Source organism: Pundamilia nyererei, unplaced genomic scaffold, assembly GCF_000239375.1.
Source record: "Pundamilia nyererei isolate P.nyererei 1_Seehausen unplaced genomic scaffold, PunNye1.0 scaffold00015, whole genome shotgun sequence".
In the NCBI taxonomy this organism is placed as follows: domain Eukaryota; kingdom Metazoa; phylum Chordata; class Actinopteri; order Cichliformes; family Cichlidae; genus Pundamilia; species Pundamilia nyererei.
In genome coordinates, this window is record NW_005187416.1 from 1,087,572 (window position 1) to 1,115,169 (window position 27,598).

At 39.3% G+C, this 27,598-nt stretch overlaps 1 protein-coding gene across 5 annotated transcripts in view; it reads left to right on the forward strand.

Annotated features, from left to right (window-relative positions):
* cadm1a (cell adhesion molecule 1a) overlaps positions 1-27,598 on the forward strand; it is a 456,892-nt gene that overhangs the window by 325,282 nt on the left and 104,012 nt on the right. For all 5 annotated transcript variants that reach the window (XM_005725349.1, XM_005725351.1, XM_005725352.1 and 2 more), the window contains one exon: positions 3,763-3,909. In XM_005725349.1, coding sequence (XP_005725406.1) covers positions 3,763-3,909 — 147 coding nt within the window. The remainder of the gene's footprint in view (positions 1-3,762; positions 3,910-27,598) is intronic.

The following is a 27,598-nucleotide window of genomic DNA, read 5'->3' on the forward strand; positions in this document are numbered from 1 at the left end:
GTGTGTGTGTGTGTGTGTGTGTGTGTGTGTGTGTGTGTGTGTGGGTGTGGTTCAAACACTTTATCCATAGTTTCTCGAACTGCAATCAGGGTAATGGCAAAACAGCAGCCTCCTTTGTATGGCGAGGAATGGAGGAGCAACAATAGCAGCGTTCATTTATTGGTGCATTTTACATTTGTTTAGCCCCGCATACCAATGTGATGTATTCATATACAGCAGCAACTTCACACATTATCAGCAGCTCTCATTTTGAATTAAGCATAAATTCAATAGTTATAAAAATAATTTACTAGAAACTCCCAACCCCATTAGGAATTTGTAGCCTCTTATTAAACTGTTTATAATAGCTGTCATATTTATTAGGTGCGATGCTGCTGCAGTGTGATCCTTCATTATATTAAATTAAAACTAATCAAAAGCAGCATTGGCCAGCAGAGACTGGTGATGATGGTCTCAGATTGCACAATATCAGGCTGAAAATAGTCCGGTCTGACATATGTTGGGCGTCAGGCTTGACAGTTTATTGTTTTATCTGGTCTAGTGTGTCCCAGTGGAAGAAAACCATGGATCTTGTATCCTTGCTGACACTCAGGTGATCTCCACCATGCCAACACGAATATTCTGTGGAACAGAGTAATGTCTGAGGAGATGTATGCAGTGCCGTATAGCAGCAAATGTTCTACGCATGCACACCCTCTGCAGGGTGTGAATAGGCCTTCAATCATGGCGTGTCTGCACCGAGTTCATCTGAGTTCACCAGTGTACAGTAGCAACTTTACAAAGAGGCTACCCACAGCTACTCTGCAGAAAGATGCATGAAGTATTTATTGTTCTGTCCTTAACTGTGTCAGCACAGAAAAAGTTTGGGCTGTGTTGTTTCAGTCTTACATCTCCTGTGTGTCTGATATATATATATATTTATTTAAAAAAAGGCCTCACTCCTCTGTTCCAGCAGAGTACAGGTAACGTTTGAGGTGCAGGCTTCAAGCTTGTCACTCCCCACACATATATGACATATAGAAATTTGAGAGTAATGAGTAAATAACCACCCGGTTACAGGTGGATTCTGTTGGCATAGAGGGGTCAAAAACGGGAGACAAAAATTCAGTGTATGTCAGTTTTGCAGTTCCAGTATAAACCACCATATAAGAGGGTGTGTTGGGTATATGATGTGAAAGGAGTGGGTGTGTATTAAACAGTGCAGTTCGAGTTGAACTAACTGAACTACCTCACAGGCTTCACTTCATTTTTCTACTCCATTTTCTACTTTTGCACAAGTACTACATTTGGCTTCGAGCACTTCCAAAATGCAGGTGACCTACAGTCAACACTCTGCCTTAATGCCCTTGTATAAACACAGAGATGGAGTCATCAGCACTCGCTGCTGCTCATGATATGCTTCCTACTGTATATAGATCCAGTGTTCGTGGTGCTGTTATAAAGGAAGGGGTGTAGATGTAATGCCTTCTAGTGTCCTGAAGGCTTTTTCGCTCAGTCTCAATGACAGACAAACTTTCAAAGGTAACCAGCTGGAAAAGTCAACCAAGTTTTGAGCAGAAGGTTTGCTCTTTGTGCTAAGTAAGGTGTGGTTGCACTTACCTTTAAAACACATCATGCTGTTCACTGTTCAACAAGACAATTTGACTTTAGTCATGGTGTTTGAATGGGTAAACAGGTTGATAGCCATGTGTAACAACAGAATAATACAGTTAATAAGACGAAAGCTAAATATACCTGTAAACCGGTCGGCACAGGCCCATACTCCATCAGGCCCTTGTACTTGGTCAAGCCCAGTTGGCTTCTGTATTGTCCTTTGCAAACCAGGCAAAGAAGCTGCTGAGATTTTCAGCCAGCCTTGCATTGTTGTTAGTGGTTTCAGGCTGTAAATTTCTGCTTTACTATTGATAGACTGTAATGAACTGGAACTCTGTCTCTGCCTGCTGTGGATGGGAGTTGAAATTGAATATGTACTCTGTCTGAAGTTTGTGGTTATAGCCCTTATGTGCTTCTTTAAGTTGCCTTTAGCTATACTGCCAGTTATAGCTGACTCAAAGCCACAATGCATAATGGAGATATGCAGGATATATAGCACATGAACAAAGCCATCTACACAGTACATCTACAAGAGCTTCTCAGCAATGGAAACCCCTCTCATGAAGCTGTGGTGCACAGTTTTTGTGCTGCTCTTAGTACCAGCAGAGTTTTGTCAACTTTGTCAACTATATACTTCAGCACTCAGCAACCCCACTCTGTAACTTTACATGGTTGGCCTCTTAATTGCTGAGCTATCTAAATGCTTCCACTTTGCAATAATACCACTTACAGTTGATCGTGGAATATGTAAGAGGCAACTCGCAGCTGTGTCAGGATCCTGTTACGACACTCAAATTCAGTGTTTGATTTTGTACACTAGTAGGAATCGGACTGAAAACAGCTGAATCCAAAGATTAAGAGCTGTGGTCCAGTATTTTTGTCTATAAAGCATAGCTAAAATGTTTGACCATTACCTTGCTTTTTGCCATTTCCCAGTTTTAATCAGAGGCATTTTTTTAAATTAAGGACTGATATTTATAAACCTCATCATACTTGCTTGGAGGTGTTGCATGAACCCTGTACAGTGGTGACAGCAAAGCCTGTATGTGGAGTTAGAAATAAAATCCCTTAACTTAGGTAGGAGTCAGCAGCTGCAATTAAATCTGTGAATCTATGTTTTCAGATGCTCTGCTGTCTTTTAAGGGCTTTAAGTTTAACAATTGCATATTTACTGTAACTGGATATTGTAATGCAAGAAATGACATTTTGGGGGGAAAAGGAAAAATGTTGTCAGAGAATATTCACTATCAACATTTTTTTCCCATTTGCCAGATGTCTTAATTAAAAACATTTCCTCATTATGCTAATGAAAAACAAATTTGATTACAATTATGCTTCCTTAAAAATGCAGCTACTGTTGCAGTACAATGTAATTTCTAGGAAACAGGTTTGATAGAAGTACATTAATGTGTGCTCCTGCAGACCCTTCCACACCTCTACCTGACAGTGCTTTATTCTCTTACAGAAACATGACTATCATATTGAAAAAGTTAGTTATCCGTTTTCCTAATTTGTTGACTTCTTCTGTGCTTTGACTTCCTGTTATTGTTTTTCCATGCTTCCATTTAGCCTGGAGCATCCAGTCATGTGTGTGTGTGTTTGTATCTCACCAAATACAAAAATATTGCGGGGATGAACATAACTAGCACCCACCACTGACAAGCTGCCAAGTGTTGGTTTTGTAGTAATCATTTAGAAATAAACCAAAGCCACTCAAGGTCCACCATCAGCCACAACAATAGATGCTACCCCACAGCAAAGTCTGGGACGTTATTACTGTAGTTTTTCAAACCAAGTAGCTACAAAGAATCCATTTTTCATTCTTCAGGCAGAGATATTGCTTGTGAAACAAGGAAGCGCAGAAGTCTAACTGGCTACTGATGACCAATGACGCCTGTGACCAATTTTTCACAGCCCGTGGGCTTGCTGAGCGGTTTCCCAGCTTTCTCAGTTCCTGTTTATTGGACACATATTAAGCTGGCTTGGTCCACCACCTGCTGAATGTTGACTCATTAAATATTGCATTGCACTAAAACAGTTGGTCAAAAAAAGTAGAATTACATATCATCTGTTCGATATTTGAAGATCTATATATCTATATATCTATATATCTATATATATATATATGTACATATGCTAACGTAATTTCTGTGTCTTTGTTTTGTCCAGTGGTGAGTCAGAACCTGGTGACAGACAACGTGACCGTGGTGGAGGGAGAGATGGCGATCATCAGCTGCCGGGTGAAGAACAATGACGACTCCGTTATCCAGCTGCTCAACCCCAACAGACAGACAATCTACTTCAGAGACATGAGGCGTGAGTGTTGTACAACCTTGAATGACTTCACTGTCATTCTTTATTAATTAGGCTATATTTTTGTGTGTTTGAGTGTGTTGATGTAAGAAAGTAAATTGACTTTTTTTGTAAAAGAAAATCAATTAGTGAAGCAGCTGATGCCTATTTCAGTTTTAAATGTCAGCGTTTTTACATTACAATGCAACGTGCCAAAGAGAGTTGATAATGAGACACCAACATGAATTTAGCAGGCTGATTGGACTTTATTGTTGCTTTTGGTTGCTAAGTATTCAAGCATTGGGTAGAATCAGGCTTTTAGTTTTTCTAGGGTAGTGCATTGGAGATTTTACATATTTTATAACTTACCTTTCTTTCTATTTTATTTGAGCTAGCCGATTAGCCTTTGTGAATACAACTAAATCCGGCACAACATGGAATAATTTTTTTGCACAACCTTTCCATCAAAATAAAGGAATTTTAGTTTTACTTTGAAAAGGGAGTGCCTTTTGGGAGCTTTTGAGCCTATACGTGTCACTTTCAAACAGTACCTCAAAGAGAAGTGGGTCGAAATCCAGGAAGCACTCCTTCTCAAAAATAATTAAAGCGAGCTTATGGTTGATGGCAGATGATTTCAGCAGTAGTGTTAGACTTAGTTGTGTGCTTTTACTGAGGAAATAGAGATGCTAGGAGACAATCTTGTATATTGTGCGTTGTCGTATTGGAATGATACAACAGCAGAAATATGAGGCTACAGGCACGGGACAGTCTGTGGTGTAACGATAAAAGGCTTGGAGCTACAAACAAATTCTGGAGGATCTGGAGTGATGGAGGTATTAGGACAAGTGTAGTCATAGCAAAGTAAATGACTAAGTCAGGTTGTCCATTTAAAGAGAACATTCATAAAAACAGCAGTATTTTACATTTTCTATGTGCATCAGATTTCATGCCAGAAGACTAGGGTGTATAATGCATGGGATATACCACGGTTAGACAGCTTCTTGATTTTTATTTATTTTGGAAGCCTTTATGTGGAACATACAATACAACAATATTAAGATATTTTTTTTAATTTTTCAGAAAATTAAACAAAATAACAGTAATTCACATATGCTTGACCCTCAAAGTGATCCCCCTTCCCCAGTGTGGACCTCAGTGAAATTGAGTTCAGCTCCCCTCCTTTAAACATTCCCGCTGCTGTGGGAAGAAGTCAGTGAACCTTCAGATTTAATAACTGGTCAAACCTCCTTTGAGAAGGAAACACCTCAAAAAAGTGTTTCCCATGGCAGCAGATCAGGCCTTTACAAAGTTCAGGAACAATTCCTCTTCTGCTGTAGGATGTTTCGTGTGACTGGCTCTCTGGACTTCTGGTCTCTGACTGTGTTAGGACTCATGGACTACCCCCCTCCACAAACACACACACACACAATTTTTTCTTTCTATATTAGATTTACTAACATGTTTCGGGTCATTGGTGTCTGGTCGCTGCTGCATTACCCAACTTCACCCTTCACCCGAGTAAGCAATATTTTTAGATGGAGTTTCTTAAGGACTGGGTGTTTCTCAACCATTAGAAATGGTTGTCTAAAATCACAAACCCCAATCGCTTATCGAAGAGACGTCTAACAACCAGCAGCTTTAGCTGATGAAAGCTTGTTTGCGTTCTTTACTGCTTCTACAGCCTGACATCATCCTGAAATATACCAGGATGCTTTGCTGTTAACTAGAGGAGATGCAAATTTGCTTAGATGAATTTAACTGGATTGCTATGTAACGTAACAGCACAGGATCAAGACCACAATCTACTGCTGACAACTGGCTGCGCACATTTGCAGTCTGCTCTATGGGTGTTTGAATTCAAGGTGCCAAATAAAATTGAATTGAATTGCGTATCCAGTTGTAATATACAATCAATTGAGTGCTATAATAAAAATAGATTGTTTGTTCATTATTGTAACTTATGATTATAACCGGGGTGAATTTGGCAGGTCGGATGTGGGGGGGGATTATCAAACAGATGACATCCTGCATGGGCAGGATAATCAGGAACGATTCTGTTCCAGCGTTTCAATATAGAAAAGAAATGCTGTGTGTCAACCAATCTCAGCAGTGGCATCAGAATTCTCTGCAAAAGTGAGATTTGCAGATGCGTCTTTCATCTTGTTGAACTGCAGCTAAGCACCTGACTGCTCTCTGCAACATTCTGCAGAAATTACACACATGGTTTGTTGGCTTTGCATACTAACGCAGCTGCTGTGATAGGCTGACGGAGAGGAGCAGACGCACTCCGGTGTGAAAAGATTAACCCTAATCTGACCCTCTGACCCTTCACTGCATTGTTCACAAGTTAGAGCCCACAGTTTGTGATGCATTTGGGTCTCTTTCAGAGAATGAATTGGGTCGAGAATTAACATCCTTCCCTGTACAAAGATTTGCATTGCAAACAGCACTTCATGGAAAAGCAGAAAAAGTCCACTTTTAAAGCAGTTTGTATTTTAGATTTTTATGTAGGAATCTGCCACAGCGGAATATTTATTAAGCCCAGTATTCCTCAAAAATTAGGCACTTTGTGCTGGTGAAATTTGAGCTTATTTCATATTAATTATTTTTCATTGGCTCTTCTGACACGGAGAGCAATGTCAATAACATGCTCTTTTATTTCATTTATATTGCATGTGATGTACTAAATAGCATAAAAAGCATCCAGCGATGACGTCGCGTGACATTAATTAATATTCTTCTTACATTATTTGCATTTCCGGGCAGCTACTTTAAGTTTGACCCACATGTCTGCAGCCAGATTAATAGAGAACAAAGTTAGTATAATCCACCGTGTTTGGCTCTCAGCATGTCTGCTTCAATAAAAGCAGCTCATACCCCTAAACATTTAATGACCTGTGTGTTTATTCTTATCCTCCCCAATTATCGTGTCACAGCTCTAATTAGCCGTGTTTAGCTGGACATATTCTGTTCTCTCCTCTGTTGTGCCAGTTTCTTTGTGTTTTTTTTAAGCCGCCATGCGAAATGGTGACCTGCTCTTAAAATACACATTGCTCTTAGCAGTTTTCATAGTTTTCAAGCTGTATCTTGGAAATGCTTGTTAATCTGCATGTAATTTTATTAGCAGTTTACATTTAAAAAGAAAAAAGGACGACCATATCTGGTAGAATTTTTATGTTGGCAGCAATAGGATGTTTTGTATGGTTACACTGAGGTCACTTAATAAAGTCGCAAAATTAGATTTAGCATTCATCATGTTGGTTAGTCTGCTCTAAAAGCAGGCTACATGCTCCACTTTGTACAGATGTGACACCACAGACTCTGGATGGTAATAGATCAAATGGCTGCTGCCACCTGAGGGAATTTGCCCCTCTTAAATCATTACAGTTGGTCCGGCCCATGCAGCTTAGTCGTTCCATCACAGACACTTGTTCAGGAGAACAAATGAGCACGCAGCTACTGGTGAGGGACAATGACGTCTGGTAATTATTATTAAATATGGTGTTGTCAAACTGTCACCAAGAAAAATGCCCGGTTGAGTCAAATGGCCTATTAATTATGCAGCTAAATATTGCATAGAATTTGCCTTAAATGTAATTTCAAAGGAAAAAAGTGATCTCCAGAGAAATCCTAAAGAACAATCTGTGCGTGAAGTAAAATGTCTCGCTCATTAAATAGTTTTGTAGCCTCTGAACAAATGCAGTCCCCTGCTGAGAGCGATGATGGCAAAGCAATTAGCCGTGGAGGACAGGTAGAATACCAGCGCAAGCGGTATATATGAAATGATGTCGTTTACTAAACACACACACAGGGATGATAGATAGTTTGGTGTTTACATAAAAAAAAATCAAACCAAAACAGATAAATTGTGCTAGTAAAAATAAGTCTAGTCATATCAGCTTTATACTGTATGTATAGCCCATTTAAACCCAGTGAGCTCCATATAAAAATCTTTAAAATCTAATTATTACATAAATAATGGATTAAAGTTGTTTAATCAATAAAGCTGCCCTGACTGACTGCTTATTAATTACTGCTTTTTTTCCCCCTTTTACCATCAAACACATGCTGAGGGACAAAGAGAGAGGGGCACAGATAGTGAGCGGTTACACTGTGAGGTCCTGGTTTGGTACAAACCAGGACTTTGCTGAGAAAACTGAGAAGAAACACATCAATAAGGAAAAACTACAGGATAGTAAGAACTGAACTGTAACCTCTAATTGCCTTCACTGCTTTAAGCCTAAAACTCCTGAACTGAAAATTAGCTTCCCTCCAGCCCTGGGCCAAGCAGTTAAGTTTAGGAAAAGATTCTGATCTGGACTCCAACCTATTTCAATTTAACTCCAATTAGGGCTGCACGATTAATCTTTAGAAAGTCGCGATCTCGATTCATACTTATGTGCGATCTCATTTCCTAATGACAATGATTTTTTAAAAAAAGACGACGACGACGATTGTACCGCATTTTGAGCCGCGACGTAATCTGCATGAAAACAAGCGCTCACTCTTCCTGCTCAACAAATGACAAGGGCGGAGCCTTATACCACGTGATACAGAAGCTGTGCCGTGTGATGCTAAAATTAGCAGGGAAAAAACAACGGAGAGCACGTCAGGGATGACGAGAAAGTGACAGGAGAAAATCCGTCCCGGTCAACTACCCAAACTTCAATAACGGGAACCTTATACAGCGCTTCCCTATACCCGTCGAACTCCCGCAGGCACAAAGAAATCACGGAGGCTATCACTTATCACCTGACCAAAGATATGGCTCCCATCAACACTCTGCAAAACGAGGGATTTAGGAAAATGATCAACACCCTAGACAAACGCTACACAGTGCTGTCCCGCAACTATTTTTCTATTGTTGCACTACCTGCTCTATACACGCAGCGTCGAGCAACGGTGGAGACGGAATTTCAAGCAGTACAACATTTTGCGGCAACAACAAAACGTGAAACATTTGTTGTTTTTATGTTTATTTATTGTTTTTATGTTCAGTCTCAACTGTTACGAAGTTGATGTGCAGTTAATAAGTGCAATAAATATTTATATTGGAAAAGAAAATCGTGAGAGAATCGTGATCTCAATTCATGCAAAATCGTGCAGCCCTAACTCCAATGTATTTTTTAAAGTCTCTTCCCAACCTTAACCGAATGTTTTTGTACTTTTACACTAGACTTGAACTTCTGGTGGCAATTTTGGAAATTAGCAATTTCAAAAAAATGTTTATTCATACATGTAGCGTATAGGAGTGTTCAATATAATGATATAAATCGGATGACCATATGAAATCATCTATCATTTCATATTACGCTATTAATTGTTTTGCGGTGTCGCAAAAAAAACTGTTTACGGCAATATTTTTTCATCGTTTTGATGGTTGCTGTAGGGGCTATATTAATTTGTTGAAGTTATCTCTTTCTCTTATATTAAATGTAACCACACTACGGACAGACAAGCGACTGTTTTTACGCATTGTCGTTAGCAACAAAGACGGCAAACCCAGCGTGTGCCTCCGGCGCTGTCTGCTTATTTTCCACATAAACCTTTCACAATAAAGCTGAAGATCCTGTTGAGATTTTTCAAAATAAACCGAAATGATGACGAACAGATAGACCAGTCAAATCCAATGACTCATTGGTTAAAACCAATCAAGGACCTTATTTCTAAACAAGGGGCTACCTCTGTAGCATGGACATGGTTTGGTTATGAAAAGTCGGACACGGACCAGAAAATTGTACTATGCAAATTATGCATGAAACTGGTCCCCACCTCAGACTCGAACACGGCAAACCTCTTCTACCACCTACGAAAGATTCACGCGAAAGAGTGTGGAGAGAGTTTACGGATGCAAAAAAGAGCCGTCAGGTGCTCAAATTAAACCTTAGACTCGAACATTAGAACACACTTTTCCCTGAAGCACGCTGTGTAATAAAAACTCACAAGGAAAATGGCGACCGGTGTTCTGGGAATCCATCCTACCTGACAAACCATCCTACCCATTGTTTCTGCGCATGCACACAACACGAAATTAAGTGCCAAACCATCCTACCTTTGTGAATGTCACCTACATGCATACTTTAACGGGTAAAATGAAGTACTTTGATGGGCAAAGTTAAGTGGCAAACCATCATACCTACTGAAAATTTGTGCTGGAATTATTCTGTGACAGCAGAAATGTACATAAACTACTTACGGTAAGACGTTTTGCCAAAGTAGGATCGTTTGTCAGAACACCGTTACAACTTATGTCTAAAAATGTATATTTTCAGGCATCGGTCAAAGCACTCGACTCCATGTACTCAACGCCCAGGTGGAAACACTTCATGCAAGTCGAGTTGCCCGAGATTCACAGAATTTACAGAAAATGTAAATTTTCCTTGTGATATTTATCCATGTCATGACGATAAATGACTTATGAGATTTTGGTCATATTGCACACCCCTAGTAGCGTAGTCTCATAGTATATTTATAGTTTGGTGCCACTGTGCTAACTTCTGCACCACCACGATGCTTAGACAGATGCAGAAATATCAACCAAATTTCTGTTGTCCTGTTAACCAAATTATGTAGTTGGTTGAACGCAGCCTGTCTAAGTAATGCAATATACTATACGTTTTTAGTCACTCTATAAGGCACACATTTGCTTTGAAGCCCAAAAATTAGCCCTAGGGAGGGTATATTTATATAAATTCTACTTGTGAGGACAGAAACTGATTTCGTTTTATTTCTGAGGGTTAAGGCCGCACGGATGACAGGACATGAGCTGTAGAGCTGTAGTCCTCTGCTTTCCATGGACAGCCATCAGTGCTGACAGAGATGCATGGCTGTGTCGCACTCGAATCACTTTCAGAAACAAAGAGCGTACACTGCAATCACAACAGTGCTTGTCGTCATACCTGAATAATCAGAGCAACAAGGTAAATGTGTCAGAGGACAACCATGAACATTGCTTCGCTCTAAATTACCCGAAAAACACAGTCAGTGGCTTCACCAGTGACATGGAGTTATTTTGGCAACTATTCCACTCACTTGCGCTCTCAGCCTGACCCAAACAAGACCGGTTGTGTGTGTGTGTGTGTGTGTGTGTGTGTGTGTGTGTGTGTGTGTGTGTGTGTGTGTGTGTGTGTGTGTGTGTGTGTGTGTGTATCTAACCTTCCTCCTACACACTGGCACTGAACAAAGATGCATTCTCTAACATTTGAAGCAAAAGCTGAGTGAGTGTTTGAGCAGAGAAAGTAACGCTCTGTGTCTTTCTCACAGTTCGTATTGTTGTTCCACCACATGATAATCTAATACTGTAATTAAAGACAAAAAAGAAAAACAGCTGACTTTGCGGTTGTTAATTTCCAAAAGGTTTTTGTATAAATAACTGCTGCTTCACAAACAACAATATAATGCATTAATGCTAAGATTTATATACTGTATTTATCACCGCAGTCGCTGTGGGATGCAACACAGTGATGTTGCCATGCTAACAGGAGACCAATGCAGTACCTATAATTATCATAAAACAGTAAAGATGATGCACTGATGTGAGAATGATGCAGCACAGTGAGAGGCTTTAGTCACTCAGACATAGAGACCAGTCCCTGACCCCTGACAGCCTCTTGTTGCTAGGGAAAAATACGTTGCTAAGATGTTGCTGGAGGTTGTCATCTTTCATTAGGTGGCATTAGTCACAAACAGGTACAGTACTACTACAGTACTACACCAAAACCTTGTTATTTTCTTCGTCAGATTGTCGCAGTCACCTGTATTTGGCAGAGAAGACTTGATTTATCTGCAAACACTCACAAACTTGAACTTTTATAGGTGGCTGGTGTGCATTTCCACTTAGTGTCACATTTTTCACAGTTTCACAACCACTTGGCAAGTAGTTTGCAAATGTTTGGAGTCAAGTTGGCGTGCAAACTGTTAGCTACTTCCTAAACTTTCTACCAACCAAACAACCACTTGGAGATATTTGGTGCAGCTCTGCATACCTTGATGCAATCAATTTCAGCCACCAACAGGCAGCAAACCACTTGACAACCAGTCAAGGAACACACATCTTTCTCCTAGTGACCCATGGTTGCCAGGGGGGCACCAACAAGTCTCTATGTCTGTTTGTGGCCCAATGAATGGGTAAATATAACATTTAGCAGCAAAAGGAAGATAGCAGCTAAATAAGTCCAAGAAACAATGAAAGGGAGTATTAATATCACTATTAAATTCATCCAATGGAAAAGACAAACGGTTGCTCCTTGTTTGATGGCAGTGAGCTGTTTTTGCTAACATGTAAGTCATGAGAACTCAGGCTAATAAAAGACAGAAGTATCAGTAAAAAAGTCCCTTTATTACCTTCGTTGGCTGTTTTTAACCCTAGAAAAAATTACAGTGCACAGCTCACACATTGTGTGCACTGCCTTTTTGATATTAATTATAATAATAACTTTGATGGAACAGCACTTAAAAACTGAGTTACAAAGTTCACCACAGTTTGAATTAAAGTCACCATTAAAGATAACTACGCGTGTTTGAACATACAGTCTAATCAGGGAAACCTGATTTCCAAGCTAGCTTCAATCTAACACATCCTGGGTCTGACGTTACAGTTGGACATTTCTGAAACACCTCAGCTAGGAGGTGTTTAGGAGGCATCATAAATAGATACCCAGGAGGTGTAGTGAGTCACAAATAAGCCCTTAGCTCAGCCACCATTCAGAAGAAGTTAAATTGCACCACATGTGTCCATGATCTCACTCTTTTGGCCACTACCCAGAGCTTGTAACCATAGTGAGGGTAGGGATGTACATCAACTAGCAAATTGTTTGTTAACAGTAAAATAACCCTTAATTATAGTTTAAGTAACAATTAAATTATAGTCTGTTAGGTTTTAGCCCTTTATTTTGGTCCATTTTTTGTTAAAGTTCCCCTTTCCTTATTTCACTGTGAGCAGTCAGGGTGCTTTATACAACTTGCTTCATTGACCCATTTTTTAATGGTGTTTCTACAGAAGTGCTTACAAGTTCAAATATCAGTGACCTCGACTTCAAGCTCAGAGGTCAAGTTTTCAAATAGCCCTTTTCAAATTAATACCGTAGGTATATCTACAAAAAATCTCAGACAAGTTCAAATATAAGTGACCCTGGCCTTGAGGTCAGAGTAACTTTTCTGAAAGTCTTGTGAATGTGATAACTTGAGAACATGTTGATTTTGAATGAACGATGTATGATTTTGAAATCGATACCATAGGTTTATCTATTAAAAAGCTGAGGGGTAGCACTGGTGGTTGCCATTATTTTTTTTTCTCTGTCAGACACACAGAACATGCTCGGATCAGCATGATGTTCTGCTACCAACAAGACATTTGCACAGTGCCCTCTGGTGGGCAAACTGTTCAACATCAACATTCATAACACAGTTGAAGGGTGTTTCTTCCGGTTCTTTTTTTTTTTTTTTTTTTACTGTTTCTATTGGCCTTCCGAAGCCTACATATGTGTGAATGGGTAAGACTGGCTGATATATCAGTCCTGCAATATATATACATTTGGCTTTAGTTACTTTTTGTAGTTATACATAAAGTTTCCCACAGCCTTCACTATTTTATTTCAAAGTTGAAAAAAAGGAAGGTTCATACATCAGCTTTGCAAATCTAGTGCAAACCTGCATTTGCAGTGTGTAAATCCAGTTCTGTTCATTTTTTGTGATTGTCTTCAGTTAAGACTCTATGCATAAACACAAACACACTGTTTATATACACTCATTACTTAATGGTTTATACTTTATGACTCACCAGAGACATCCAAGCACCCAGTGAGGTGGAGTGCCAGGCCCTCCTTCACATTTACTACTCCCTCCTCATTCATCGCCTTTCAAAATGCACCTTCTATATACTATACAAGGGCACGCTCGCAGAAAGCCCTCATGCGTATGCTAAAGCGAACTTGGTATTTATCTGCTGTTGTGCCGAGCCACGGTGAGCTGACTCCCACAAGCTGGCTGTCAAGGGCAAGGTGTTCGTCTTTGACGCAGGCTCCTTGATCTTCTGTGATCCCTCCCAGGCATCTTCGCTGCAGCTGCACTGCTTCATTATGACATAACCTCCACTAGGCTGCTTCCAAACAACATTGCCCCCTTCAAAATATCACATCTGCCATCGCAGTCTGAATTCGCAATGGTGGATTATCTTTGTGAGTGTGAGATGGAAAGCAAGAAGGAGTAAAGAGACAGAAAAAGAAGAGTGCTTTGAAACCGGCTCCAGTTACTTTTAGCGAGGAGCCTGACTATTGGTCATCCTTCAGTTACACTTTATGTTCACCAAAAGCAGCTCTTATGCTTTCTGTAAACATTTTTACTCAGTTTAATCAATTTCATTCAAGTGGAATCGAGTGCCATGAGATGCAAGTACTGCGCTGCTTTTCATTTTACATCCCTGCCTCTGCAGCTCTGCAGAAAAACACTGTTTTGTACATTTTATGGGCTAATTCAGCAATTCAGTGTTACGCTTCTATAATACTGGGAGACACCAACAGGCCAGTGTCTTTTGGTTTCTTATTTTTGTCAAGCTTCAGAATATATCACATGAACTTAGATTTTCATGAAGCCCCCTCTCCTTGACAAAAGCAACCATCATCATCAGGGGTCCTCTTAACCTCTGACGGTGATTACCTGAAGTCTATTCCCAGTGCTACTTTAAATAATAAAAAACAGTCTAAAGATGTTTCAAGAGTAGCATAAGAATGCTTGGTATTTAACTCAGTCTAATCTTCAGTAGTTTAGTTCTGTGCAGAGTAAAACATACGACCCTTTAGTACAGACTGTTGTTAGCATCTAGCGTTTGCACAGATGGTGATATTTCAATGAAACAATGACATTTTTATTATGTGAGTGCTGCTGTGCTCCATTCGAAGTCAGCAGTAGTAAAAACACAGCTGGCAGGTTTCTGCTCAAACTGACTTATGTTTTATAGGAAAATATACATTGGCAACAGCTAATATCACACCTGAATTGGGACTTTTCAGCTAATCGAAAGGCTGTTATCAGTTATCAGTTCCACACATAAAAGAAGACAGCGTGCTCTACGTTTTAGCCAGGCTGTTATCCATTCACTGTAATGAGTGATAAACATGCAATGCCATGATTATGTAGGAAAGCTAAATCTGGTGGCAAATGTTGGCGTAAGCTAGCGACTGTGACTTTATAAGATCTGCTTAAATAATGTATGTTTTTTCTCCTTTGTGCCTCAACCTATCTAAACTGTTAAAAAGATTAAAAAGAAAAGCCAAAAAAGTCACGTTAGAGCATTAGGCTATTGCCACTTCTCTGCCGCCTCTCTCTTCTCCCAGTGCAGAATTGTGTTGCCGTTTTAACCTTGAAGCACGTTGTCCTTTTCTTTGGTTCACCGGGGCAGAATGACTGATGCTGAATGAGGTAATAACTATCTACTAGGAGCCAGAGGAGGCCACTTATGGGTGATATCTGGGCCTGATAACAACTGGAAACTGCCATTCAGGTGGCTGATAAGATTTTAAATAGGTGATCACTGTGCCAGCAAGACTTAGATATTGCACCATTTTTGCATTATCTTATGAGAACTTCACCATTGCCAGAAAGAAAATGCACACTCCTTTAATTGGCTTTTAAAATTAAGAATTATTCCAGAATTGCCACTGATGTATTGATAATTAGGAGGTCTGCTAGGACCATTGGTGAATGTCCGAAGGGTAACCCTGTAATGCATGTCAAAATTTTCCTTCCATGTTAACCAGATTCACTATTTCTTAGACTAATTAAACAGACATCTCACCCCTACCATAAAACCTACTGTCACAAGTGCATATCTGTTTGGCTTGAGGAACAAAATCTAGTAATACATGTTGGGCTGCCTGTTCTTCCCTATTCTTTTCCCAAATGCTTATGTTCATGAATCTACTCATACATGCTTCCATTACCACTCACTAAGGCAAAGACAGTATGTTCTACTTCAAATATACACCTACCCAGCTACTTGTATAAAAGGGCTAAGAAGGGCGTTCACACACACACACACACACAGCCTTGTTCTCCCGTGGAGGATCGGTACAGTTGCAGCTTCTTGAGCAGTGGATGATTTTTCCACTGGAGGCTTGCAAGGTTCAAGGTAGAAGGCTTTTGTGACAGCAGCTTAACAAGCCAGGTGAAAGTACAAAAATAAACCCAGAATACCCCTATGCAGCTAAATTGTATTGTAAAGCTGGAGTGTTGGATATATACATAAAAAAGATATATGTAAATATATAAATATATAAAAAATACACTTGCAATATGTTAGCCAGGTAACAAAATTAATACTTAATGAAAAGTCAAGTACCGTGCATTAATGCATTGAGTGTTGACTAATCTCAGTGTATAATTTCCAGCACCAGCTCTACTTAACACAGTAAATGATTTACTTTAACTCAAACTATTTGTATGTATTCCAAGAATGAACTAGAGAAAGAGGAATCAAGCCTATTATGTGTTACCTTACTGTTACTCTTACATAACATAAATACAGATGACCATTACTGTTTGTTTCTTTTTATTTTAGAGTCCAAAACAACACCTTTGAGTTCTTTTTAGGTGGAAGCAAGAGTAACAAAACCCCTCCAGTAAAATGCAGCTGAGAGGTGAACACTTCACAGATTTTTCAGCAGAACTCGTGTCAGTTATGACCAGGAGGATCAATTCAGTCCTTATGCAGAAAGGTGGACATACAGAATTGGAGGAAATCAGTTCAATGAAATGTACTGTAACTTTATTTGCAGATGGAGCTTAAATATAAACTTTTCGTTATATTTAAATTACACATTCTGGGTTTTTTTTTTCATTCTTCTTTAACGGGTAGATTTGTAACCATTTAGCACATTAGTGATACTGACCCATGTGATACGCAGTTTTGTTTGGTGTGCTAAAAATATACAGTAGAAAGCTACATTCGGCTGCTCCTTTATTCACAAGGGGTCATCGCAACAGGCAGCTCGGCTTGTTTGATTTTCTTCTTATGCCTGAGGCCCTTCCTGACACAACCCCAAAGGGATTTGTGTCTTTTCCCGGGATAAAACCAGGGAGCTTTTGCTCATTAGGCAGACGTGTACGCTACAGTATAGAGCCTCTTCTGAGCACAAATAGTACAACTGACAAATAACTATGTATACAGATACCACTGTTCATTTCAGTCCAAACTAATAACCTTGTTATTTCAACCCAGTCTAATTCCTAGAGAATCAGATGCTGCTGTTTGTAAAAGATGTCCTTCAGTTGACAGTAAGACCTCGCTCTGCTTCAGAATGGTCAACATTTGCTTAAGGCGTGACAGCCCAGCCCTTACCCTGACTCTAGTTCTAGGTGAGTTCTAGTTCGAGTCTTGGCAATCAGGGATAAAATCCTAAATGACAACAAAAACGATTTTTTCACACAAAAAGTCAATTTTGCTTCTTTTCTCCAAAATACAGGTTAGTGTTACCAGGGTTAAGAAAAAGTAACTCATTATATTAATCTTTGACAGAAATACATTTAGAGTGTTAATTTCAAGGAGACACAGATGGATGGAGTCCAGCCGAGACGAGCTGCCTCACAAGTCTTTCAACACTGAAGTTTTTTAAACAGCTCTTCACAAAGTGCATCTGTCTTCAAATATGAAGAGATCATTATACGTGCATTGCTGTCTTTCTCTTAGAATGAACATGTTGCAAGGTGGGTTTCTTTTTAGACACGAGAGACTGAATAATTTGGGACATTCCCAAAAAAATCTGTTTACAATATTGATACTCCACATTTTAAGTGAGGCTGGTGCGGTAATTTCAGCCAGTTTTCCCATTAAGTGGTTAAAGAAATAAAAAAAATAAATGAAATGTATAATTAAGCTAGTCATTTACAAGACCAGGTACAGGTACATTTGAAGGGTTGTCTTTGCATTTGGAACATTTTGCTGTGAACAGACAAGTGCAGCCAAAGGAGCTCTTTGACCACATGTGAAACAAGCCACCCTAAGCTGTGAAAAGAGAAAAATCTATCCAAGATACTGATACAAATGTAGGATAGGCAAAATCTACAGTTTAGTAAATCCTGAGAAAGAAAGAAAGAAAGAAAGAACGAAAGAAAGTGCTGATGAACTCATTAAAAGCAAAAAGAACTGGACGTCCTCGGAAGACAACAATGGTGGATGATCGCAGATTTATTTCCACGATGAAGTGAAATTCCTTAAAAGCAGCCAACCAAGTGAACAACACTGTCCAGGAGGGTAGACGTATCAATACCCCAGTCTACCATAAAGAGAAGACTGCATGAAAGTAAATGGAGAGGGTTCACTGCACAATGCGAGCCACTCATAAGGCTCAAGAATAGAAACGTTAGATTGGACTTTGCTGGCTTTTTTAGATGGATGTTTTTAGCACTGTTCTGGAAAAACATTCTTTGGACAGAAGAAACCAAGATCAACATCTACCAGAATGGTGGCAAGAAAAAAGTACGGAGAAGCTGTGGAACAGCTCATGATCCAAAACATACCACATCATGTGTAAAACACATGCAATGGCTTGGGCGTGCATGGCTGGGACACTAGTGTTTATTGATGATGGGACTCAGGACAGAAGCAGCCGACTGAAGTCGGAGGTGTTCAGAGACATACTGTCTGTTCAAATCCTGCTACATGCAGATAGACAATGACCCAAAAACATACAGCCAAAGCAACCCAGGATCTTATCAAAGCAAAGAAGTGGAATAATCTTGAATGGTCACCTGTTGGTCACCTGATCTTAACCCAACTGAGCATGCATTTCACTTGTTGAAGATTAAACTCTGGACGGAAAGGCCCACAAACAAACAGTAACTAAAAGCCACTGCAGTAAAGGCCTGTCAGAGCATTACAAAGGAGGAAACCCAGCATCTGGTAATGTCCATGAGTTCAAGACTTCAGGCTGTCATTGGCAGTAAAGGGTTTTCAGCTAAGTATTAGAAATTAACATTTTATTTTCAGTTATTTCATTTATCCAATTACTTTTGAGCGCCTCAAATGAAGGGATTGTGTTTAAAAAATGCTCACAATTTAACCCACTTAATTAAAGCTGAAAGTCTGCCATTCAACTTATTTCATTTAAAAAAAATTGTGCTAATGTACAGAACCAAAATGATTTAAAAAAAAAGGTGTCTCTATCCAAATATTAATGGACCAAACTGTGTTTCTTTTTTATTAATAATAAACATAATGTTTCAATCTTTAGGTATGCTAGCAAATAACTGCCGGCTAAGTATTTAACTTTTTAGCATAAATAAAACTGTGGTTTGTGTAAACAGATATAAAGAAGAGTGTTATAAACGGGAACAGAGCTGGAATTTTTAGCTTGATGGGAAGAAATATTTTAGTGCCACTGAAAAGCAGCGTCCTCTAAAAGCAGACGTTACTAAAGTTCTTTACATCAGCGCCACGGACCGGTTTGTGCCCGACAATATTTTCACGGACCGGCCTTTGAGGTGTCGCGGATAAATATAACAAAATAAAACTAGTACCGGTACCGGAAAAAATAAGATTTATTCATAACACACGTGAAAAGACCCAGGAAAACTGAGTTAACGAAAAAAACGATGACAAAATAACGCTAAAAAACGATAAAAACCCTGAAAACCATACATTTCACACCCGAGTCTCACTCTCGCGGCCCGGTACCAAATGACTCACGGACCGGTACCGGGGTTGGTGACCGCTGCTTTACATGATTTTGAGGTAAAGAAAAGACGATACCAATGAATTTAAAAGCATAAATATATTAGTAAACTGAAAATAAGAATATGGTCAGCGGCGTCACAGCGAGACTATGACTGGATTTAGGTGGTGACAAAAGCTAGAAAGCATGGACTTCACCTCCTAGAGTGGTGAGGAGGCTGGGTATAAGAGTGTAATTACCCCCGCCCCACCCCGTCTCGCCCACTCTGACACCCAATAATAAAACTTTGATGTGCTCCTCTCAAAAAGTAGCAGCAGCCACTAATCACAATTGATTGCAGCCACTTAGGCGAGGCACACTCATCATCTCCCGCTCTCTCTGGATGGGAGTCATCCTCGGCAAAGGCTGGAGAAGAAAAACTATTCAAATGAAATGCAGCAAAAGAATGAAGATTAATCAAGAGAGGGGAAAGAAAAAGCAAGATGAATTAAAATCACGCAGTCAGCAGAGGTGAAGAGGGGAGAAAGAGGCGGCAGAAGATATGTACAGCCCAGTCTTCTACTGCTTTGTATTAAAGTTTCTTTAAGTCTCATCCACTCTAATTTTATCTTTGCATTGAAGCGTAGCAGAAAGCAGAGATCACGGCTGCGTGAGGGATGACCTTTTACAGACTTTTTTCACTTTTCCCCTATTTGAATATAATTTGCTGGTTGTTTGTAATAAATATAAAACATGAATTTTTTACGTTTTAATAACTGAAGATAACCATCTCAAAAACTAGTGTCATGGTTCAGTTGTTAACAATGTAAATGCACATATTAGCAATTCTTTGCCTATGGCTGTTTATGTTTCTGTACATGCAAGTAGACAATAGAGATATAGCAGCAAAACAGACTCTGAGGTCACCAGAGTCCATTCATCACTTTACACTGTAGGTGTCACAATATGAGGAGTGCAAGATGCAGGACTCAGGAGGCCAACTCTCATCCACAAAGGTTGAGCCTTTAATCTAGGCTATAGCAGAAAGTCCAAAATAACAAAGTCCAGAAGGTGAATAAACAATAATTCAAAAAGGAGCGAGGAATAACGCAGGGCTGGAAACAGGGAACAAACACTGTGCACAGACACTGTGACAAAGAGTAAGGAGAAGAGGGCTGATTAGATGTAATGCCCAACGGGAGGGTAATGAGACACAGGAGAGAGTAATCACACACAGGTGAAGACAATCCGGGGAGACTCACAGTAAACCTTCAAAATAAAGCAAAAATGAAAAGTTGGATACAGGCATGATGTATGTAAACAATCCAACAGGAAATACACTGAATATGAGTCAAGGAAACACTGAAGGACAAACACAATCATAGATAGACATGGAGGGAACTTGAGCTACTACTAACAGATACCAAACCATGGACCAAAACACAGGATGCAAAGTGGAACTCGTCATTAGAATAACTGTAAGGTAAAACAGAAATCAAAGGCTCAAGTATGTCACAGCAAATGAAGCTTGCGGTCTATTAGAACACAGAAATCAAAGCAGGAACCCAAAAATACAACAAACACAGAAATAAGAACTATAAAATCTTGCAGTAATCATAAAACCTCTGCAGAATCACAGCTCAAATTACTCACCAGCAAATTCAAAACCAGAAAACAGGACACATCCAAAGAATATCACAGCAGGGGTCTTAGGTCAGACCATCCCTCAGCTTACCGATTCTTCTGATTGTGCAAGAAGCTTGCCTTTAAATGTATATTCATCCCTGCATAGAAAAAGGGCAGGTTTGTGATCAGTATCCAGAACAAAATCTACTGGAAATCCCTGCCTGGTGTTTCAGCCTGAAAACAAAACCCCAGAAAAGCGTCAGTGGTTAGCTTCATCACATGCATATGTTTTCTTGAAAAGTCAACTTTTGTGGCAACAACAGTTAAGACGATGACGCATTGTAAAAACATTCGAAATCCCTTCCCATATGTCCTTGAATAACATCAAGTTCTCCATCACCATCAGCGTATGAGAGGCATTTGAAAGGCACTTTGTCTTGTTCAGGTTAAAATAAGTGCTAAATGTACTGTGCATGTATGGCACAGTACATTTAGCACTTAGAAAGTATAAGTGCTGAATGGTAATATGAGTCGAACTGAGGTTTCAGCAGTATGGGGTCTTATACGGACATTATGAAACAAGCTCAGACTTTTTCAACTCTATCTTCCAGTACTCGTGTTCCACATGTAGGTTGAAAGTTATTCTAATTATTCCTCCTCTGCTCGGCGTCCACGAAGCAAAGCCTGTGTCTGCACCGTAAAAGATGACGACAAAATCCAAAGTACAGCTGAAGAGTGGTGTTTTGCTTCGCTATGTGGTGGAGAGTTACAAAAGCGTTTTTAAATAGCAGTTTGGAGAAGAGTGATTTCGGGGGCGACCTATCAATTTGGCTCCCTCAAAGACTGCTCAGTTCACCTACCTATAAATCTATCAATTTTGCCATTGCACCGATGCAGCATTGTTTATTGCTTTAGCACTCACCATTTACACTGCTCTTTCTTTTTACTAGTTTCCCTTTATGCGGAGTGGAGAGGGGATCCCACTAACAGTAATGTAAACATGATCTCTAATGAGAAGTGGTGCTATGAGGTTTCTGGTTACTTCTTGTTGTTAGTTTGTACACCAAGTGATATCCGTCATTTGGAATTGAGGAGACTGGTTGTGTGCAGGAAAGATTTAACTCCTTATTAGGTTTAAAAAACACCAAAAACATATACTTTAAAGATATACCAATTTTTTTTTTCGAAAGAAAGCCAGATGTGAAATGGAGGTCATAGGTCAAATGTGACATGATATTTGGGTTTCACTAAATGTGATATTTAGAATCCCCATATAACAGGATCATTTACTAATTATTGCCTTTATAAAGAAAGTCAGTAGAGTTTTAAGCATAGTTTTAAAGATAAAATGTGTTTTATTCAAGTTTGATCTGATTTGACCGCAAAGAAGAGGTCAAAGGTCAATTGTGGCATGATATTTTAAATACACATATATGGTATTTTCTATGTGTTGACAGTACACATCATGCTTGTAGGAGTCATAGTTTCTAAGCAATAAGGCTTTTTGTCCATTTTCACCCATTAAGTTGACCTTGAAGACATGTGAGCCATTTTTGTCCCGGGTCATTCGACAGTGTTTTGCATTTTCCTGTGTTTGTGTCATTTTGTATTTGTATTATGATTTATGTATAAGTTCACTTTGTTAGTCTTAAGTTTATTCTATATTCTAGTTATCCTGTTTAGTTCCTTGGTTATTTAGCAGTTTCCCCCTTGTGTCTTTGCCCTCTGTGTGTCGGTGCTGTGAGCTCATGTGCATCGTTCCCCCCCTTGTGTTTTATTCCGTCTTGTTTATCTACGTTCCCCAGCTCGTCGTGTCCTCTCTCTCCCTCCAGTCTGCGTCTCTGTGTACTTCCTGTTTTACTCTGATAGTCTCCCGTCAGTGTGCTTCATCTTGTGTTTGCTCTTCCACTGTCTCATCATGGTTATTCGTGTCAGCTGTGCTCCCCGTGTGTTCTCGCTTCCCTCATGATCCTTCTGTGTATTTATGTCCGCGTCTCCCTCAGTTATGTGTCGTGTCCTCCCTCATAGCTGTGCGACTCTCCCTGTGTTTCCCCGTGTGAATGGTCATTAGAATTTCCCAGTTTAGTTTTGTACCGTTTTGCTTTTTTCCAGCAACAAAGCTGTGTTTTTTGAGTTCACATCCTGCTAAAAAAAACATTTTTTGATATGTGTCCATTAGAATGATGATGTACTTTATTTGTGTTCTTATAGCCTAGGTTTAGGGTCATCAGTGATGATTGACTGAAATTGGTACAAATATTTCACTCGTTTAGATTTCTAAATCTGGCCGGCTAATTGAACAGGATGTCAGTTTATACCAGTTTATACCAGAAGCCCCAACATATTGGCTGCCGTCCCCACAGGCCAAGTCAGAAGACAATAGCCTAGTTTTTCATATTGCTATAAAATAAACTTAAAGTGGTGACAACATACTAATGAATGGGATTCATTAAAGCCACCATGCTGTTAGTTAGCTCTAATTAGCATGCCCAGTGGCACTGCACTCAGCGACTCTTAAGAGGGAGGTGGAAAGTCAGCTTCCTCTTAAAGTCTCCTTGGCTAAACTTCAGGACAGCTCTACTGTACAATCTTATCACTGCTTTTAAATTAGCTCAATCACCATAAACTGCAAAAACAGATACATCAGATAATTTACAGCCTTTCAGGGTCTGGACAGACATCTCCTATCCAAAGACCTGACTATCAATTACCTTTGTCGGGCATCTGTGATGTCCCTGCTATGCTATCAGATATGATAGAACAAGAGAAGGAGAACGGGACAAAAAGAGCATGAAGATAAAAGGTCACTCTCTTTTCTGCCTGGTACACAAAGAAAAGTGAAATATGTATTCCAGTTTGCTGTGATGTTACAATAAAAGGACCGTCTGCAGCGTTTCTTGGCTTGCCTTGTCTTATGTTTTTTTTCCTGAAATGTACCACTGTGTTCAGTCCTGCTGTGTTAACCAGGCTGTTCTCCGTCATATGCCCTTGCATCTCTTTGAGCCTGCAGTATTGTTGTCCCAAACCTTGAGCATGGGGAGCTGTCCTTGCCAAAGTGCCTCCATTTTTCTTTTCATTATTTTTTAGAAAGTATTTATTCAGTTCATGCTTACACGGCAACGCCTTAGTTAGAAGTGACACATAAGAGGATTAAGAGATCTTTGAGAAATGCTTTTATGGAATGGATTATATCTGATTGGCACGGGTTTTTTAAATTGTTGACGCACCAGATTTTTCATTAATTTATGGATGTTTCAAAGTATCCACAGCATAAGATGTTTAGGGTTTTAGCTAAGCTTGGGTTGCTTGATGGTGCATTTCTGAACCCAGGCATATATGTTTATGGCTGGGTTTTATTGTGTCGTTGCAGGATATATAACATTTTCTGATGACGTGTTTTTGTTTCATGGCTAATTACTAGCACCTCTTATTTGTTCAGATGGATTGGTGTTGTGCTTTCTGACCCTCTTTCTACGATTTGAGCTACAGTTTGCAGCCAGTATAAAGATTGACAAAATTGATTTGTTTGCATTTATTTCTCCCATGTCATACACGTGTAATCACAGAAAATAACATCACATGTGGATAAGACTGATCCATCTGAGCAGCCCCCCAACGAGTTTAACATTAACGTCCTAAGACCCGAACTCTTCCACGGCATGCATTTTTAATTTCTCTTTGATATTTGGGCTGATTGGGGCCTGATAAATGTAACAACAACGAATTAGCAGATTTTTTTTTTTACCTAATTTTAGTTTCTAAAAAAAATGAGAGCCACGTACGAGGATATTCATTTAAAACTACGATAGAACAGTAGCAGTATAATGTCCTCATAAGTGGATATCAGGCCCTTGTAGAGCAGAATTGAGTATGTTGGTCTAAGTAACCCAAAATGTGATGTCTGCATATGTGGACGGCAGGTCCTAGGAGGTTAAGTGTCCTGCTGCACGGCATGATCATGTTCTGATCATAGTCATGGATCTATGCATCCGCCTCCCATCATGCACTGTGATTACTTTTACTGCTACAAAGCTTTTTCAAACTAAATTGGCGTTATCCCGAACCCAGCATTTGTGGTGTGTATTATCAATATATAGAAAGTACCAAATAGAGATTTAAAATATCATTTCACATTTGACCTCCTTCAAAGTCAGTAGACTTTAAAGGTCAAAGTGATAATAATGCTATATCGAGTGATTTAAAATGACAACATGTTAGTATTTAAATACAAAAGAAATTGGCTACACTTGTAAGTTTTTTGCTAAATGGTGACATGAATGCTACATATGTACCATGTACTCAAAATTATGTCAAGTAAATGTGTTTCAGCAGGTAAAATAACAAAAGCCTGCACTTTACACCTGCTTTTACTGCACTGAAATCTTCCTAAAGTACATTTAAAAGAAGATACAAACTACGACACTATTCCCTTAACAGTAACTCCTGCCCAAGAGAGTGAGCAGCTGCGATGAAGGTTTGCTGCTTCTTTTGTTTGTTTTTGTTCTCATAGCCCAGAGTTAAGCTTATCAGTGATGATGACTTAGATCTCAGTGACACACATGTCACTCACTGCTGACCATAGCATTTAATGTATATGTTGTGTAAAAAGTTCAAGGAAAGCATCTAGAGGACAAAATGTTCAGCTGACAGCTGAAATGCTGCTGAAGCTAAAACTGTTCTAAGGAGACTGCATGTTGTTGTTTGGAGGGATTTTTGACAAAGCAAAGGAAGACTGAGCAGACATCAGAAAACAAATGGTCTTATTAGTTTAATGCTACACTTGTTACACCATATCTCTTCTTTAAAGTTGCGCTGACACACTCTGTTGTCATTTGGACAATGAACTACTGCTCCTCCATACAGCAAAATCCAGGTTTATACTGATGATGTTGTGTTTTATATCCTCTTAAGATTTAACACTTCTTCAAATTCTATTTTGTTTTTTAGTGACCTCCAGAAACCTTTTTACAGGTTTTTTGGATTATTCTAAGCTCCTTTAACAAATAAATTGTTGTGTTTCCTCAGTGAGATACATTACAGTGCCATAAATATTTGCATGCTGGATTACACTGACTATCCTTCTCTTTGAAACACAAAACATTGGCTGTTAATACAAAAGTCGCTTCTTTAAAAAGGAAGCACACGTCTCGTCAGTAACAGTTTTGCTTATTAGAGCCTTTCCAGGTGTTTTTTTTTTCTTTGCATCTCTGTATTGTAGCATGGGTGTGTTTGAATCTGGGAACATTTAATTCAATTAAATCATTAGGATTAGATGCTGACCTCTCATTTTAATGAGGGCTAACAAGGCGTTTGAATGAGCAACACTAATTAGGGGCACATTATTCATCTCCTAGAATAAGGGTTTCATTGTAGTTAGACAAAAGAAACTAATAGCTGCGCTAATGGAACCAAGCATATAAGTTGCCTGTTTTTTTTTTTTCTTTCTCTTTGGAAAAGGTGAGGAATATGTATTCAGATGAAATAAGAGCTTTTATGGAAAATAACTTTCTTGTATGCCACACTTTAACACAGCATCATTAAATCTTTTCTGGATTGTTTGCACTGCTTCTTAGCAATTTGTTGTAGTGTTGTGAGCAGGATTTTCTGGCAGAATAATCAAAGTCTAAGAGAAGTACCGGGATAACAGCAGCATCTTAGTGATCTCTTGTTCAGATCATCCAACATCATGGCCAGCGTTTTTAGGCTTTCTTTTTCGGCCAAAAAAGAGCACAGATGCATATTTGGATGCAGATTTTTTTTCTAGTCAGCCTGGTGATATTATTTTAAATCTATCTGATGCAAATAATGATGCACAAAATCAGTTTTAGCCTCTTGCTTTTTGCATGTCTACAATGCCTCTCAGCTTTAAATCCTGATAACGTATGGCCGCGGAAGCCGTGTAAAATTATAATGGACCCCGGAGGTTCTTCTGTCTATTCATGTCTGTTTTGAGGTGTTTTGTGTCAGAAGTCTCCGTGTTTAATACTTTAAGCTGTTAGAAAAAAAGAGTGCCAGAGGATGAGTACACAGATCTAAGAGAGTGCAGAGTGCAGAGAACCTGGAGTTGCTGTCAGTCAGAGCAGAGTTTATCAGCACATCGAAGAGGGGATGGGTATGGGTAGGCTTTCATCTTAACCACATGTTGTCATTCTACATTAGAGCTGATAGAGTGTGCTTAGGTAGGTGGGCAAACAAGGTTAGGCAAGATGAAAGTGACTACAGATGAAGAAGAGACAGGATTTATGGAACTGCTCTCAATTGCTGTGTAGGCTCACTGAAGGACGGCCAAGGATGAGGCTTGTGTTAATGCAAACAACGCTGTTAACAGCCACAGTATGTGTGAACAAAACTGCATTTTGGATTGAATAGAAGCGAGTAACAAAGTGCTTTACAGAGTTGCACACTTAGCTCTGTGATTGATTGTTGACTAATTATATTGAGGG